The 13,255-nt window shown below is 38.5% G+C and overlaps 1 protein-coding gene across 3 annotated transcripts in view; it reads left to right on the plus strand.

The window, feature by feature from the left end:
• LOC101169930 (uncharacterized) overlaps positions 1-13,255 on the plus strand; it is an 85,373-nt gene that overhangs the window by 5,932 nt on the left and 66,186 nt on the right. For all 3 annotated transcript variants that reach the window (XR_013653042.1, XM_078940328.1, XM_023963854.2), the window contains exons 11-17: positions 104-256; positions 7,896-8,443; positions 8,539-8,734; positions 8,818-8,889; positions 9,110-9,746; positions 10,840-11,060; positions 11,135-11,326. Coding sequence is in view for 2 of the 3 variants with exons in the window: in XM_078940328.1 (XP_078796454.1) it covers positions 104-256; positions 7,896-8,443; positions 8,539-8,734; positions 8,818-8,889; positions 9,110-9,746; positions 10,840-11,060; positions 11,135-11,326 (2,019 nt within the window). In the remaining variant the exon portion in view is untranslated. The remainder of the gene's footprint in view (positions 1-103; positions 257-7,895; positions 8,444-8,538; positions 8,735-8,817; positions 8,890-9,109; positions 9,747-10,839; positions 11,061-11,134; positions 11,327-13,255) is intronic.

A 13,255-nucleotide genomic window follows, 5' to 3' on the forward strand; every position in this document is an offset into this window, starting at 1 on the left:
TTTTGCTTAGCCAGTATATTTGGTCTAAATGTAGATGACTCCTCCTTTTTTGACAGACTCTTTACATCACTGTTGGCTCACTCTGGCTCCACGTTTTTTATAGCAGGACACTTCAATCTGGACAATGACCCTGAAGTCAACAGACTCAGCTCAGTATGGCAACAGCAAAGCTGGCAATCGGACAGAACTCATGGGCAGTACATGGACGAAACGGGTCTCTGCTGGGTTTGGCAGTCCTGTCACCAAAACACCAGAGGTTTCACCTTCTTTTTGTTCACCACTCTTACTCCCGGTTAGATTATCTGCTAGTCAGCAACTCCTCCATGAAGGATATTAAAGATGTTCAGATACATCCAATAGATAGCAGTGATCATGCATCAGTTTCCATGACTATATCTACGAATGTATCCCTTAAAAACTGGAGGTTTAATACATCTCTGCTTACAGATGTAGATTTTATTATTTATTTTAAAAAGAGAATGGGACATTATAGAAACTAAAGAAAAGAAAGAAAAGGCAGCAGTATCTGAATTAGAAAATAAAATGAGAACCCTTGATGATATCTGTGCTTCTGGACAAGAGCATGCTTTGAAAGATCTGGATTAATGTAAATTAGAATTAAACAAAATAATTAATAAGCAAACTCAATTTCAGCTACAAAGACTTCAATAGGAAAAATGTGAACAAGCAAACAAATCTGGTAAATTCCTAGCTAATCAATTTTAAAATAACAAAGAAAAATCACAATCCCTCCGATTAGGGAAGGAACAGGAAATATTAAACACAACCCAAAAGAAATAACATGTTTGCAGAAATTTTGTAAGAACTCATGTTCATCTCAAATCGAGCTTTAAATCCTTTCTTGATCATGTAAATTCATCCAAACTAAACCAAGAACAAATTACAGCCTTAGACTCAGCCATCTGTGTTGCTGAACTTCATGAGTCTCTGCTGCAGACGCCCAATAATAAAGCTCTAGGTCCGAACAGTTTTCCCAGCAGAATTCTACAGAGAATTCTGGGACATCTTGGCTCCAGTTTTTTATAGAATGGTTATATTTATTAAAGATAACCATTCACTACCTGCTAATCTGAACTCTGCAAACATCATTCTCCTCCTCCATTCTCCGCCTGAAAAGATCCCACCCTGCCTTCCAGCTACCGTCCCATCTCTCTGATCATTGCAGATCTTCAAATTATATGTAAATATCTTGCTAGGAGACTAGAGAAGATCGCTCCCCAGAGAATTCTCCCTGATCAAACAGGATTTATTAAAGGAAGACACTGCAGAAACATCGCTCAAAGATTTATTAATCTAATAGACTTTGCCTCTATTAAGAAACAGGAAGCAACCCTAATGTCATTTGAGAAGCATTTGATAGGGTGAATCGGACGTTTCTGCTAGCTGCTTTATAAAAGTTTGAGTTTCGTAAATAGTTTATTAATTGGATTGAAATCCTTTATCACAATCCAAGTGCATCTGTTAAAACCAATAGACAAACCTCTGTCACCTTGTCCTCCAAAGAGGCACCAGACAAGGGCGTCCACTGTCCCCCTCTCTCTTTGCTTTTATTGAACCTCTAGTGGCAGCTATAAGACAAAATAAAGACAGAAGGAATTAAAACAAAACACATCCATCATAAAATTAGTCTTTAAGCAGACGATGTATTACTCTCCCCTCCAAATTTTGGAATCTTCAATCTCCAGAGTAGTGGCAGTTATTGACACGTTTTCATCCTTCTCTGAATACGCCATTAACTGGAATAAATCAGTACCTCATTAATAACTCTAAAACCAGGAAATATAAAATATTTAGGCATCACTTACTCCTCCATTCTGTTAGACTTAGAGGAATTAAATTTTGTACCATTGCTTAAAAATATTATGGGTGATCTATGGCGATTGGTGAACTTGCCCACATTGCTTACAGGTACAATAGCTTCAGTTAAAATGAAAAACGCATACAAAATCAACTACTTATTTTTTATGATTCCTATACATCCACCCGAAACATGGTTTAAATCATTAGATACATCCATATTTAAGTTTTTATGGGAAAATAAACCCCCAAGAATCAGCTTAAAAACCTTGAAAAAAGTTAAATCCCTTGTTGGGTTCGAATTTCTTAACTTTTACAATTACTTCTTTCCTAAAAGATTACAACATATTTTAAAATGGCATAATAATAATCCGGTAGATCACTCATGGATAGATGTAGAACAGTTATTATGTGAAGAGATTAAACTATCAGATCTTCCTTTTATTGGCAGCAAGCTTCACATTTGCTTGAATTGTATCAATATCAGACAAACGTTAACAGCCTGCTGGGATTACTTTAAGATGAATAACTTCTCACACCGAGCAAACTGACACCCATTTGGAAAATCCAAATCCATACCCAAAAATGTATTTGAATACTGATGTTCAATAGCTCATACAATATTAACAGGATAAACAATAGATACATATTTTTTTATTTTTTACTGCAATATCATAATCAGCATTCTATTAGATGAAAACACTGATTTTGAAATTGACTGGATATGATAACCAAACATGTTTTTAGCATTTATAAACGCAAGCAAGATTAGGTAAAGCTATTTCATAAGGAAGAAGGTCTCTGTTAAAACAGTGTTTCATAAACCTGGCATTCAATACATTGTTGTCTGTATTGTCAACAATACATTATTTACCACAAAATCTTTTTGGTAAGTACAAAAGTAAGTATTGTTTTTTTTTTGCAGAAATGATAATTAGATACATTTCACATACATATTTGTTAAGATTGAGAACAAGCCACTTCACTCTAACAGCATAGTGATCTGATTAAATCAAAATTAAACAGTACTTTGCAATCCACAGATGACACAATCATAATTCTACCGCGCTTGGTTTGGGCAATACCTACTCAAGATTTTGCGCAAAGATCTTTTTTGAATCTAAAGATTGTACAAATCAAACAATAATTATCTTCCTTAATCAAACCAAGGTTTACATAGAATAGTTGATCTTTTAGAATATGTATTTTTCATGTATTTTCGTAATTTATTTTCAACGGAACATTCCGGTGGGCACAAGCGAGAATGGAAAAGTCCATTGTGATCAGATGAAGGGGGATTAATATGTTCAGAAGACTTGCTTAAGCTTAACTGGTAGAGCAAACACGTTCTATGCTGTTTTATAACGTATGCAGGGGTTGACATACAGGGGTTGACATAGCCCAGAAATTTGCACTGGCCCACAGGGCCAGTAGTTTTTGAAACTTACTGGCCCTGCCTGAAAGTTACTGGCCCGACACCGCGCATAGCGGGACCCGCCGCTCCGCAGGTGCTTGCAACTTTAGGGGGGTCCGGGGGCATGCCCCCCCGGAAACTTTTAATATGGTGCAATTTGGTTCATTCTGGTGACATCACTATTTCCACACTTTTCAATGACTGAAAATAGACCATATCAAACTTAAATCTGCTCTAGTCTGTTTCAGATGTTTTGAAGAGAGCACTGCAGTGTAGTAGGTAACACTAGTTCAGAAGTTTTCATGGTGCTTCTAACGGCAAATATCGCAATAAATCATAAACCTTAAATGTGTTAAAACAATCTAATGGCAGCTTGAACCATTTAACGAATCAAATAAATCCCTTAATGCATTTGACCAATCGGATGGACGCCTTCACATTGTTGACCAATCAGATGGAGCCCTGTTATGTTAGATGTTTGTAACCTATGTCAACGAGGGTCATTTGGAGTATAATTTTTAAACTGGGAATGGTTATTTGGTTATTTTGCTGTTTGTTTATATACCGCAAATTATATCGTTATCGCAATTTTATTCTCTGATATCGCATATCGAGAGTTTTCCCTAATATTGTGCAGGTCTAACTGAGATCATTCAGCTAACTAGAAATACTTACTGCTTACAGTGTTGTAAAGAAAAACAAAATTAAGTAGTTTAACATTCTACTGCATTTGAGTCTGAGATTCAGGTATTTGGAGTTGCCTTTGATTCTTTGACATTCAGCTTAAAGCTTAGTGGATACAGTTTCATCTTCAATGCATTCATTAAATATCTTGCTGTCCATACTACTAATTATACCCACTACTCCATCCAACATATTCCTATCTATTCCTGCCATGTCTTCCACATCTCTGACATGCTTCAGTCTCTCTTCAGTGACGGTGTCGGATTTATAATCAAATGTAATAATAACCCACTGGCTTGTGCCTTCGTTGTTGCTGTTTAACATTGTTTTGTATTGAATTGTTACATTCAATAAAGTTTGAAAAAAAAAAGTAGTGAGCGCGTGCCGCGTGGTGCTCGGCAGTGAAAGCCGCGCGCGCGCAGGCGGGAGAGAAGGAGAAGTGATCAAAGGTTTCCCATAGAAACCCTTGAAGTCTGAACACAGGACTAGCAGAAAAACTAAACTATGAAGACGAGGTAAATCTACACGTTTTCGCAAAATTTACTTTATTGAAAAAGGTGAAGAATATATAAACCGAGCGGACAAGTGAAAAGTAAAGTCTTGTGGTCCGCACTGCTCGAAAAACAGGACCGGGCCAGCGGACAAATGGCTATGTCGAGCCCTGGTATGTATTTTCATATTGATGGCATAATAAAGTGTAACACAAAAAATTAAATCTATTTATTGCATTTTTGGGATACCCTTTGAGTATTCTCATATTGTGACCGACCCAGCGCCATCTTGTCACATTTGCGACGTACATCTTGATCCAGAATATGACGAGGACGAACAGGAAAAACGAATTAGGAATATAATATTTAGCGGACAAGATAAAAAAAGGTGGTAAGCTATATTAACTTATATGACATAGAATAAATTACCATTACGCCCCACGCAGCTGGTAAAGATTATAAAGTGGGTTTAAACATCTTGAGAAGGAAGCAGACTAACAGAGCAACTAGCTAGCTTGCGCTAGCACTAGTTTAGCTGCTTAGTCACTTTTTTGTAGTATGCTTAATACATCATAAATATACTTTAAAATACAATTAATGAGATTTTGGTTCTGTTTAAATATGTTAGATTTTATTTTCGTTTAGTTATGTATTTCAGTGAAAGAAGTATGCTATTGTAGTCAGCTAACTTGAGTTATTGCTAGCCCAATACTGCTCAACTGCATCTGTTTTATGCTAGGGTTGCCAGATAGATCAAAATCGGCCAGTTTGAAAGACTGTTTGTCATGTATGCTTGATGAACTTAATGTTTGAATGAAAAGGCTGATATTAAAAAATTCTGTCTTTTAAGTTTGTGACTTACTATTGTATGCCAGTTTGATGCCAGTTATTAAATCATAATTTTTGATAACTTCTACTATTGAACAATGATAGTCTGCAAGTACAACAAGCCACGGCATTAAAAAACTGCAGAAAAAGTACAGAAGCCCAACCTAGATGATGTATACCAGTTTTTGGATCTGGAGATTAAGGCCAGACGAGCTTATATTGACTCTGGAGCCATTTTTATTTTTGCCCTAAGCAGATACACAAAGAAGTTACTACATTGGAGATACTAAAGTAAAAAAGGTTTTGTCTGCTTTATAGCCAAAGGAAGATCCAAACACCTTCATTCAGAAGAAAGGCCTGTCAAGTCCAGTCTTGGTGTTCGATGTCAGCAGATGCATCTTTCTATTGGTTTGATGCCAGTTACGTTTGAAAAAGAAAAGCTTCACGAGGGTCTGATTTTCTAAATGGCATATTACACTACATTTGACCTACACAAAATGCGTGGCCACCCTTCTGTCGTTCAGACAGAGCTTTTTCAGGATACAACTCACACGCGGGACATCACCACGACATGAATAGCATTAAAGTAATTTGTTGGAAGATAAACTGATTTTGCAGTTTGGCGTTTCTGTTCTTTGAATGAGTATTCTGATTGTGTTGTTAAAGAAACAGTTGTATTTCTAGTGCCTTTGTTTAATTTTTTTACACACATCTCAGTTTGTAAGTTGAATGAAACAATCGAAAAGTGAATTTGCTTTCATTCTTTTTAGTATTGAAATGAGAAAATAACTCTTTTGCAACAGCTTGTTTCAAGATTTATTTTCTGAATTTTAGTAGACAATACATTTTAATCAAGCTCCTAAATCCTAGTTTCTAGTTTTTTTTTGTCTTAAATTACTGCTCAAAATAAGTGTTTTTGCCTAATTTCAAAATTTAACCTATTTACTTAGATATTTTTACTTAAATCAAGACATCTTGTTAAGTAAAATTTACTAGCTGCACTGGCAGATAATTTGACTTATTTCTAGTCAATTTCTACTAAAAACAAATACTTTTTTCTAGAAGTAAGATGGTGGTTTTTTGCAGTGTGAAATTAACATCATACAAAATTTATCAAAAATGTATGTTGTATATAAGTAATAGTGGTGTCACGATTTGGACTTTAAATCGAAATCGATCGAAATTAAGTCACAGTCTCGAACTTCGAATTATTTATTATTATTTATTATTTATTACTCGCCAAGCGGAAAAAAAACACTTGTTGAAGTGCTGCGAGTCAACCTCCTCTAACAGCCGCTCAAAAGGTAGCATGGCAATTGCAGATGTAGGAGACCCATCGACAGAACTCGAATCCCCTCCTCTTTCACTGAAGTCGCTGGTTTGGAAGCAGTGTTAGAAATAAGGGGAAAAAAATGGTTGTCCTCCGGACAACCTGGCAAGTAAACTTGGTTGTCCTCCCCAATTTTTGGTTGTCCTTTGATACCAATATTCAACAGCAACGAAACCCACTCAGATGTCAGTACTTACATCTTTATTTCTTCTGTACATCTAAGAGCAACTGCCTCTTGTAATGGACATTTAAAAAACTCTTTAGATATTCAAAACAAACATTTTACTAAATATTGAAGCATCTGGTTACACAAAGTATTGCCAAAAAATTGAAAACTAAATCTTTTTGTGTTTTTGGAGACCTCTAGCGGTCACACCAGGTAGTGTTGTTCAACACGTATTTGAAAACCGGTAATCCTTTTTGAAAAGTACAGATGTACAAACAGAAAGGATTAGCTAGCATGCACAGACTTCGTTTGTCAGTCGAAAGAATTTCCTGCTACGTCTCAATTCAGAGTTTGCCAAATACTAACCCTTGAAACTTGAAAAATAGTCGAAAAATACCAAAATGTTGAACAAAAGATCAGGTTGTCACACGGACAACCACCAGGTTCATTTTGGTTGTCCTCCGTTAAATCTGGTTGACTCGGACAACCGGATAACCGCTTATGTCGAACGCTGTGAAATATTTTGGATTTCCACCAGTGAGTTATGTTGACAACGTTCGCGTTGTCGAAAAAAAACAACCAAGTGTTTGTAAGCTGTGCTATGTGCGTGTACCATATTCTCTCACTGGCAGCACGACTAACATGGCAGGGCATCTCCGCAGGCACCACAAAAACATAGATTTATTTATTTATCTGTTAAACCAGTGCTTCTCAAATAGTGGGGCGCATCCAGATTAGATGCCGGGGGGCGCGCGAATTAGCAGCGGCCTTAGGCACTGGTGCGCAAATTTAATGGGGGTCAGCGGTGACAGCTGCTCAGTGCTTGGAAAAATATCTGCGCCACTGTTTGTTTCTTATTATCTCTTATATCACAGAGTTTGTAATGGCCTTAAACAATGAACTGCAGGGACGGCGCTCCAAAGTGACGCTTGGCGTTTTTTCGCGTCCGTGTGCACACTCGCATTGGTGCCCTTTGTTTAGTCACGAGGCGTTAAGCGCGCAAAATTTGTCCAGGTGTGTACGGGCCTTGAGAGTCAAAAAATCACCACACCACACACTGACCTGCCAGGACGTACACACCAAACACGCTCCAATATCCAATATAAGATCACTGCCCTTGTTTTATTTTTACATGTTCTGTTTGTGTTTTGACTGCACTTGCAGGTGGTGACATGGAAGTCAAGGACGAGAAGATAGATGACCTTGGACTTAAAATGGTTGACGTGGCGTGTGCAGGTGGTGACATGGAAGTCAAGGAAGAGAAGATAGATGACCTTGGACTTAAACTGGTTGACGTGGCGTGTGCAGATGGTGACATGAAAGTCAAGGAAGAGAAGATAGATGACCTTGGACTTAAACTGGTTGACGTGGCGTGTGTAGACGGTGACATGAAAGTCAAGGAAGAGAAGATAGATGACCTTGGACTTAAACTGGTTGACGTGGCGTATGCAGATGGTAACATAGAAGTCATGGACGAGAAGATAGATGACCTTGGACTTAAACTGGTTGACGTGCCAAATGCAGATGGTAACATAGAAGTCATGGACGAGAAGATAGATGACCTTGGACTTAAACTGGTTGACGTGGAGTATGCAGGTGGTGACATGAAAATCAAGGACGAGGATGATGATGCTCCTGTGACACCTTCGATGCCTCAAATGCAAAGCTCTCTGTCAAGTGACATGGATATCATGCCATACACACCTTCCCAAGTATTTGTATTCTTCCAATGAGCTTAAATGCCTACAATAGGCTCTTTAGGTTTCAAGCACATTCCCCTGATTTGATGTTTTTCTCTCTTTTCAAGGCCACTCCAAAGGTGATGGGTTTATCAAAGAGAGGAGCAAAGAGGAAAATGAATATGAGTGGCTACATTCTTTTCAGCAGCAAAATACGGCCTTTCGTCAAAGCTCGGCACCCAGACCTTTCGTTCGGAGAGCTGAGTCGATTAGTAGGCACAGAGTGGAGGAACCTCGAAGCTTCCAAAAAAGCAGTGTTTGAAGGTGTGTAGCTGATGAGCAAAATCAGACAGTTTAGTTGGTATGAATTACAAAAAATGTGAAAACAATGATTTGAAATATTTCAGAGTGTGCCGCAAAACTTGCGGAACAGCAAGAACCCGAGAAGCCACCCCAGGAGCAAGTTTCCACTCGAGCAGGTACAGCAGTGGGGGCACTGATGGGGGTAGTGCCTTCGCCTAGCACTATGGGAATGATAAACCAGACTATGCTACCCTTTTTTTGTGTATTTATATTGTCCTGTTTGTTTGTATTTTGACTACACATCAGTAGATATGTTTGCAATAATTACTAGGCCTTGTGACTTGTGGTCTACCTTTTTAAAGCTTTCTAAATCTCAATGACATGTTTTATATTTAGGGAAGATCTACAAATCTACAAAGAACTCCGAATACCTCACCCCTCTTCAGCAGAAGTTGAATGAGCTCTACGATTCAGTGCAAAACTTTACTGACCGCAGAGGTCGTTGTCTAAGCAAGATCTTCCACCATCTTCCAATTCATTCCGAGTTGCCCGACGATAACGCTGCAATCAAGAAACCCATTAACATTGAGCGCATCAGAAGCCATATGGCCACAGGCCGTTACCAAGACGTGGATGCTCTGGTAGAGGACTTTGCTCTCATGTTCAACAATGCTTGCATGTACAACGAGCCAGAGTCTCTGATATATCGAGATGCTTTAGTGCTGCATCGGGTTTTACTGGAGACACGAAAGCAGCAAGGAGGGGAAGACTCTGGGCCCCCAGCAGTGAGGCTTCTGGTGAGGGAGCTCATCAGGAACCTCTTTGTTTCTGTAATTAGCCACCAGGATGAGGAGCGTCGATGCTATAGTGACTCGCTGGCCGAGATTTTTGCTGTGGATCCTGCTGCCCCTGAGAAACCACCTCTCAACTTTGAAATAATCCAAATGAACGTGGAGCGTGGTCGCTACAGGAGGCTGGATGTCTTTCAGGAACACATGTTTGAAGTGTTGAAGAAGGCAAGGAGGCTACACAGGTATGACAACCTTTGAAAAAGGAATTAAAGAAGAGGTGGCATAGTGTTATGTTTGAACCCTGAAATGTGGCAGAAGGTTGAAAAGTTAAGGGGGCTGAATACTTTTCAAGGGCCTGTATAAGACTTCATTTTTTCAACAAATTTACATTTTAAAGAAATCTACGGCTAGAACAGTAGCATCTAGACCTAGTTTTTTGCATCAGTTTATGTAAAACACATGTCGGGAATATCCAAAAGAAGTTTGGTGGCCACCTGTGGCAAACTGTCAAATTTGGGGATTTTCACATTTCTGCACAGGACATATGAAGTGATATATATGGCAAGACATTGCAAACAACACTTTCTATGTTGCAAATGAAAATATTAATTATTTGCTTTTCAAAAAAATGTTGGGGTGGTCAGACTTTTTTGCCATGTAAGCTACTTTTTAAACGACCAAATCTTAAGGATCTATCTATATATACAGTGCAGACCTAAAGTAAAAAAAACAAGAAAAACATGCCCCTCTCACCCTCCGTGGGTGGTTTCTCCTCCATGCTGAGTCTCACGTGTGAATGAACCCAGACATGGAGACATGATTTCGGATGCTTTTGTGCTTTTTTTTAATTAAATAAATCTGATCTCTAAACATCCACTGTGAATTCCGAGCTTGTTAATGAGATAAACACAGACAGAAATGTAAAGGTATCTGCTGTAAATCCAAGTATTTTTACCCATGTCCCATCACGGGCTCCTTACCCCCAGGTGACCTAAACACATATAACAGTTGCTATGGAACTAAAACCCAGAAACGGAAAAGCAGCCATTTTAAAAAACAGTTTACTGAAATAATCACATGCAGCTCTGACCAGGTTGGCATATGTGGTAGGGGGAGAGCGGGGCCTGTAGCAGCTGCTCAGCCAGTAAGGGCGAGTCAGAATTGGGCGGCAAGAGCAGGGGCAGGTTGCACCTGTGGGCTAACGCCTAACAACGCCACTCGGGGCTTGAATAGCGTTTTTTTTTTTTTTAGGATTTGGATGTTGATTAGATCCTGAACAATAATCAAAGCAGCTCAAATACATACTAATGGTTCTCATGCTTTGTTTTTTTACAGGACAGACTCAAAGATATTTGAAGATGCAGTGGAGCTGCAGTACTTTTTAATCAAGATCAGGGATGAGTTATGCAAGAATGGAGAGATCCTAATGTCCACTGCACTCCGTTACACTTTGAAACACTTGCAAAGTGATGTAGATCGGGAAAAAAGAGAGAAAATTCCCAGAGAGATTGAGGAGGATAAGAAGAAAGCAGAAGAGGAACAGGAGAAAAACAAAGGTAGTTGATTTATTATTCATGCATGAAAACACAGGAATCTCTTGTGCTAAAATGTATCTGAAATGTTTCTGCAGATAACAAAGAGGGAACAACCCATTATGTACAAAGAGATCCCTGGAAACCAAATCCTCATCTCAATTATGTAAAGGAATGCTCCTTTGACAACATCACCTACAGCGTGGGAGAATTTGTCTATGTGGAGCCATCAGAAGTGTACTTCAAGCCTCACATTGTCTGCATTGATCGTCTGTGGGAAGACAGCGCTGGTAACCCTCAAAGGACTGTTTGTCACAGATATATGTGACATGGCATTACATGTAGAGCACCAGAGTGTCACTGCTACAATAACCGAGCTTCTTATTTATAATAGATTGATAGAATTTATGCCAGACTCAGTCCAAAAGAAGGTGTACACAAACCCACTACATAAAAAAAGCACAGTGTCAAGAATACACAAGTTAAGAAGCAGTGTTAGGAAAATTACAATAGTTCATAAAAAAATACATTAATTAAAAGAGTGTTAATTCTGAGGGACAAACGGCTCACTAGCACTCGCCCTCCTTGGCTTATTTAAAAGCACCCTAAGGGCCTCATTGTACACCACCTGCAGCTTTCTCATACTGGTACTTTTATAGTTTGTCCACAGATGAGCTGTATACAGAGGAGGACAAAATGCTTTAAATAACACCACCTCGACTCCTTCTTTACACATACCAAACTTGAGAGAGTGTTGTCTTGGCCATATACACTATGACACTGCCTGTAGATATCTGCATCATCTGACAAGTCTTCTGAAATGACATGCCCAAGATACTTTATCTTATTAGTTCACACGAGTACAGCATTTGATAGGTCAAAACCAGGGAAATTGTGATTTTAGTGTTCTTTTGTCCGAGAAATCATAATCAAACTTTTTTGTGCATTTAATGTGATGTCATTATCAAGCTCATAAGCCGAACAGATGTTAAGGAATTGAAGACCAGCAGTACTTGGACTCAACACAACTAGATCGTCAGCATACATCAAATGGTTGACAATGAGATCTTCAGCCACACAAGTGTGAACAACAAGTACTTTAGGTTTGAGAGACAGTTCATCCACATAAAGTTAAAAAGAATAGGAGAGATAATGGTGTATTTAAAATGTCTGAAACCCTATTTTCCTCATTTGACCTGCATTGTTTGTTGAGCATACCAATATGCCAGAATACACACAACACATTTAGGTACACATCTCTCCGCCAGTTTTATCATACAAACTCTGTAATCCTGTCCAGCAGGATTATCTCATAGAGTTTTGATAGAAAACTGGCCAGAGCTATCAGTCTGTAATTTTCAGAGCAACCAATTTTTCCAGCTTTGTTTTTATCCCTGCTACTAACATAAGAGTTATCAAATCAAATCAAATCAAACTTTATTTATAAAGCACTTTTCATATATAAATATAACACAAAGTGCTTTACATTAAAACACAACAAAATATAAAAACAAGCATTGACGATTTAAAAATAAATAAAATAAAAATAAATAAATAAATGGGGCCCCCCTCCCCGTACCTAGCCCCCCACTCCTTTCACACCTCCCACCCCCTAAGTGATGGCAAAGGACAATGAGAAATAGGCTGAGCACAAAAAGAGGATGCTGGAAACGCTAATAATTGGAACCTCCCCCTCCGTGAACAGCCGCATAGACAGCCAAATGCAGCTTCACAGGCGGGGACCGTTCCACCACAGCTAAGTGGTGATGCAGGTCCCCATCTAGAGCTGCAGTGGCTGAACAGCAGCCGACCCAGAAGGAGGGGTTCCAGCTGAGGAAGCACCGGAAATAAAAATGAGAATAAACAAGTAAAAATATTGATAAAAACAATAAAACATTAAAATAAGGTAAATTAAAATAACGCGTTAAAATCAGATTCAAGTTCATAAAACAAGTTAAAATGGATAGATAAATTAATAAAATAAAAAGTACATATAAATAATTAAATAACTGAATAAATACTTAAAAGTAGTAAAAAAATTAGCTAAAAGCCAGGTTAAAGAGATGTGTCTTGAGCCTTTTCTTAAAAGCATTAATATTCTCTGCGGCTCTCAGGTCATCTGGCAGACTGTTCCATAAACGGGGACCATAGTGCTGAAATGCAGCTTCTCCATAGGTTTTAGTTTTTACAGTTGGAATGGTTAACAGACCAGTGCCAGA

Source organism: Oryzias latipes, chromosome 2 (assembly GCF_053564925.1).
Source record: "Oryzias latipes strain Hd-rR chromosome 2, Olatipes_Hd-rR_3.1".
Classification (NCBI taxonomy): Eukaryota; Metazoa; Chordata; class Actinopteri; order Beloniformes; family Adrianichthyidae; genus Oryzias; species Oryzias latipes.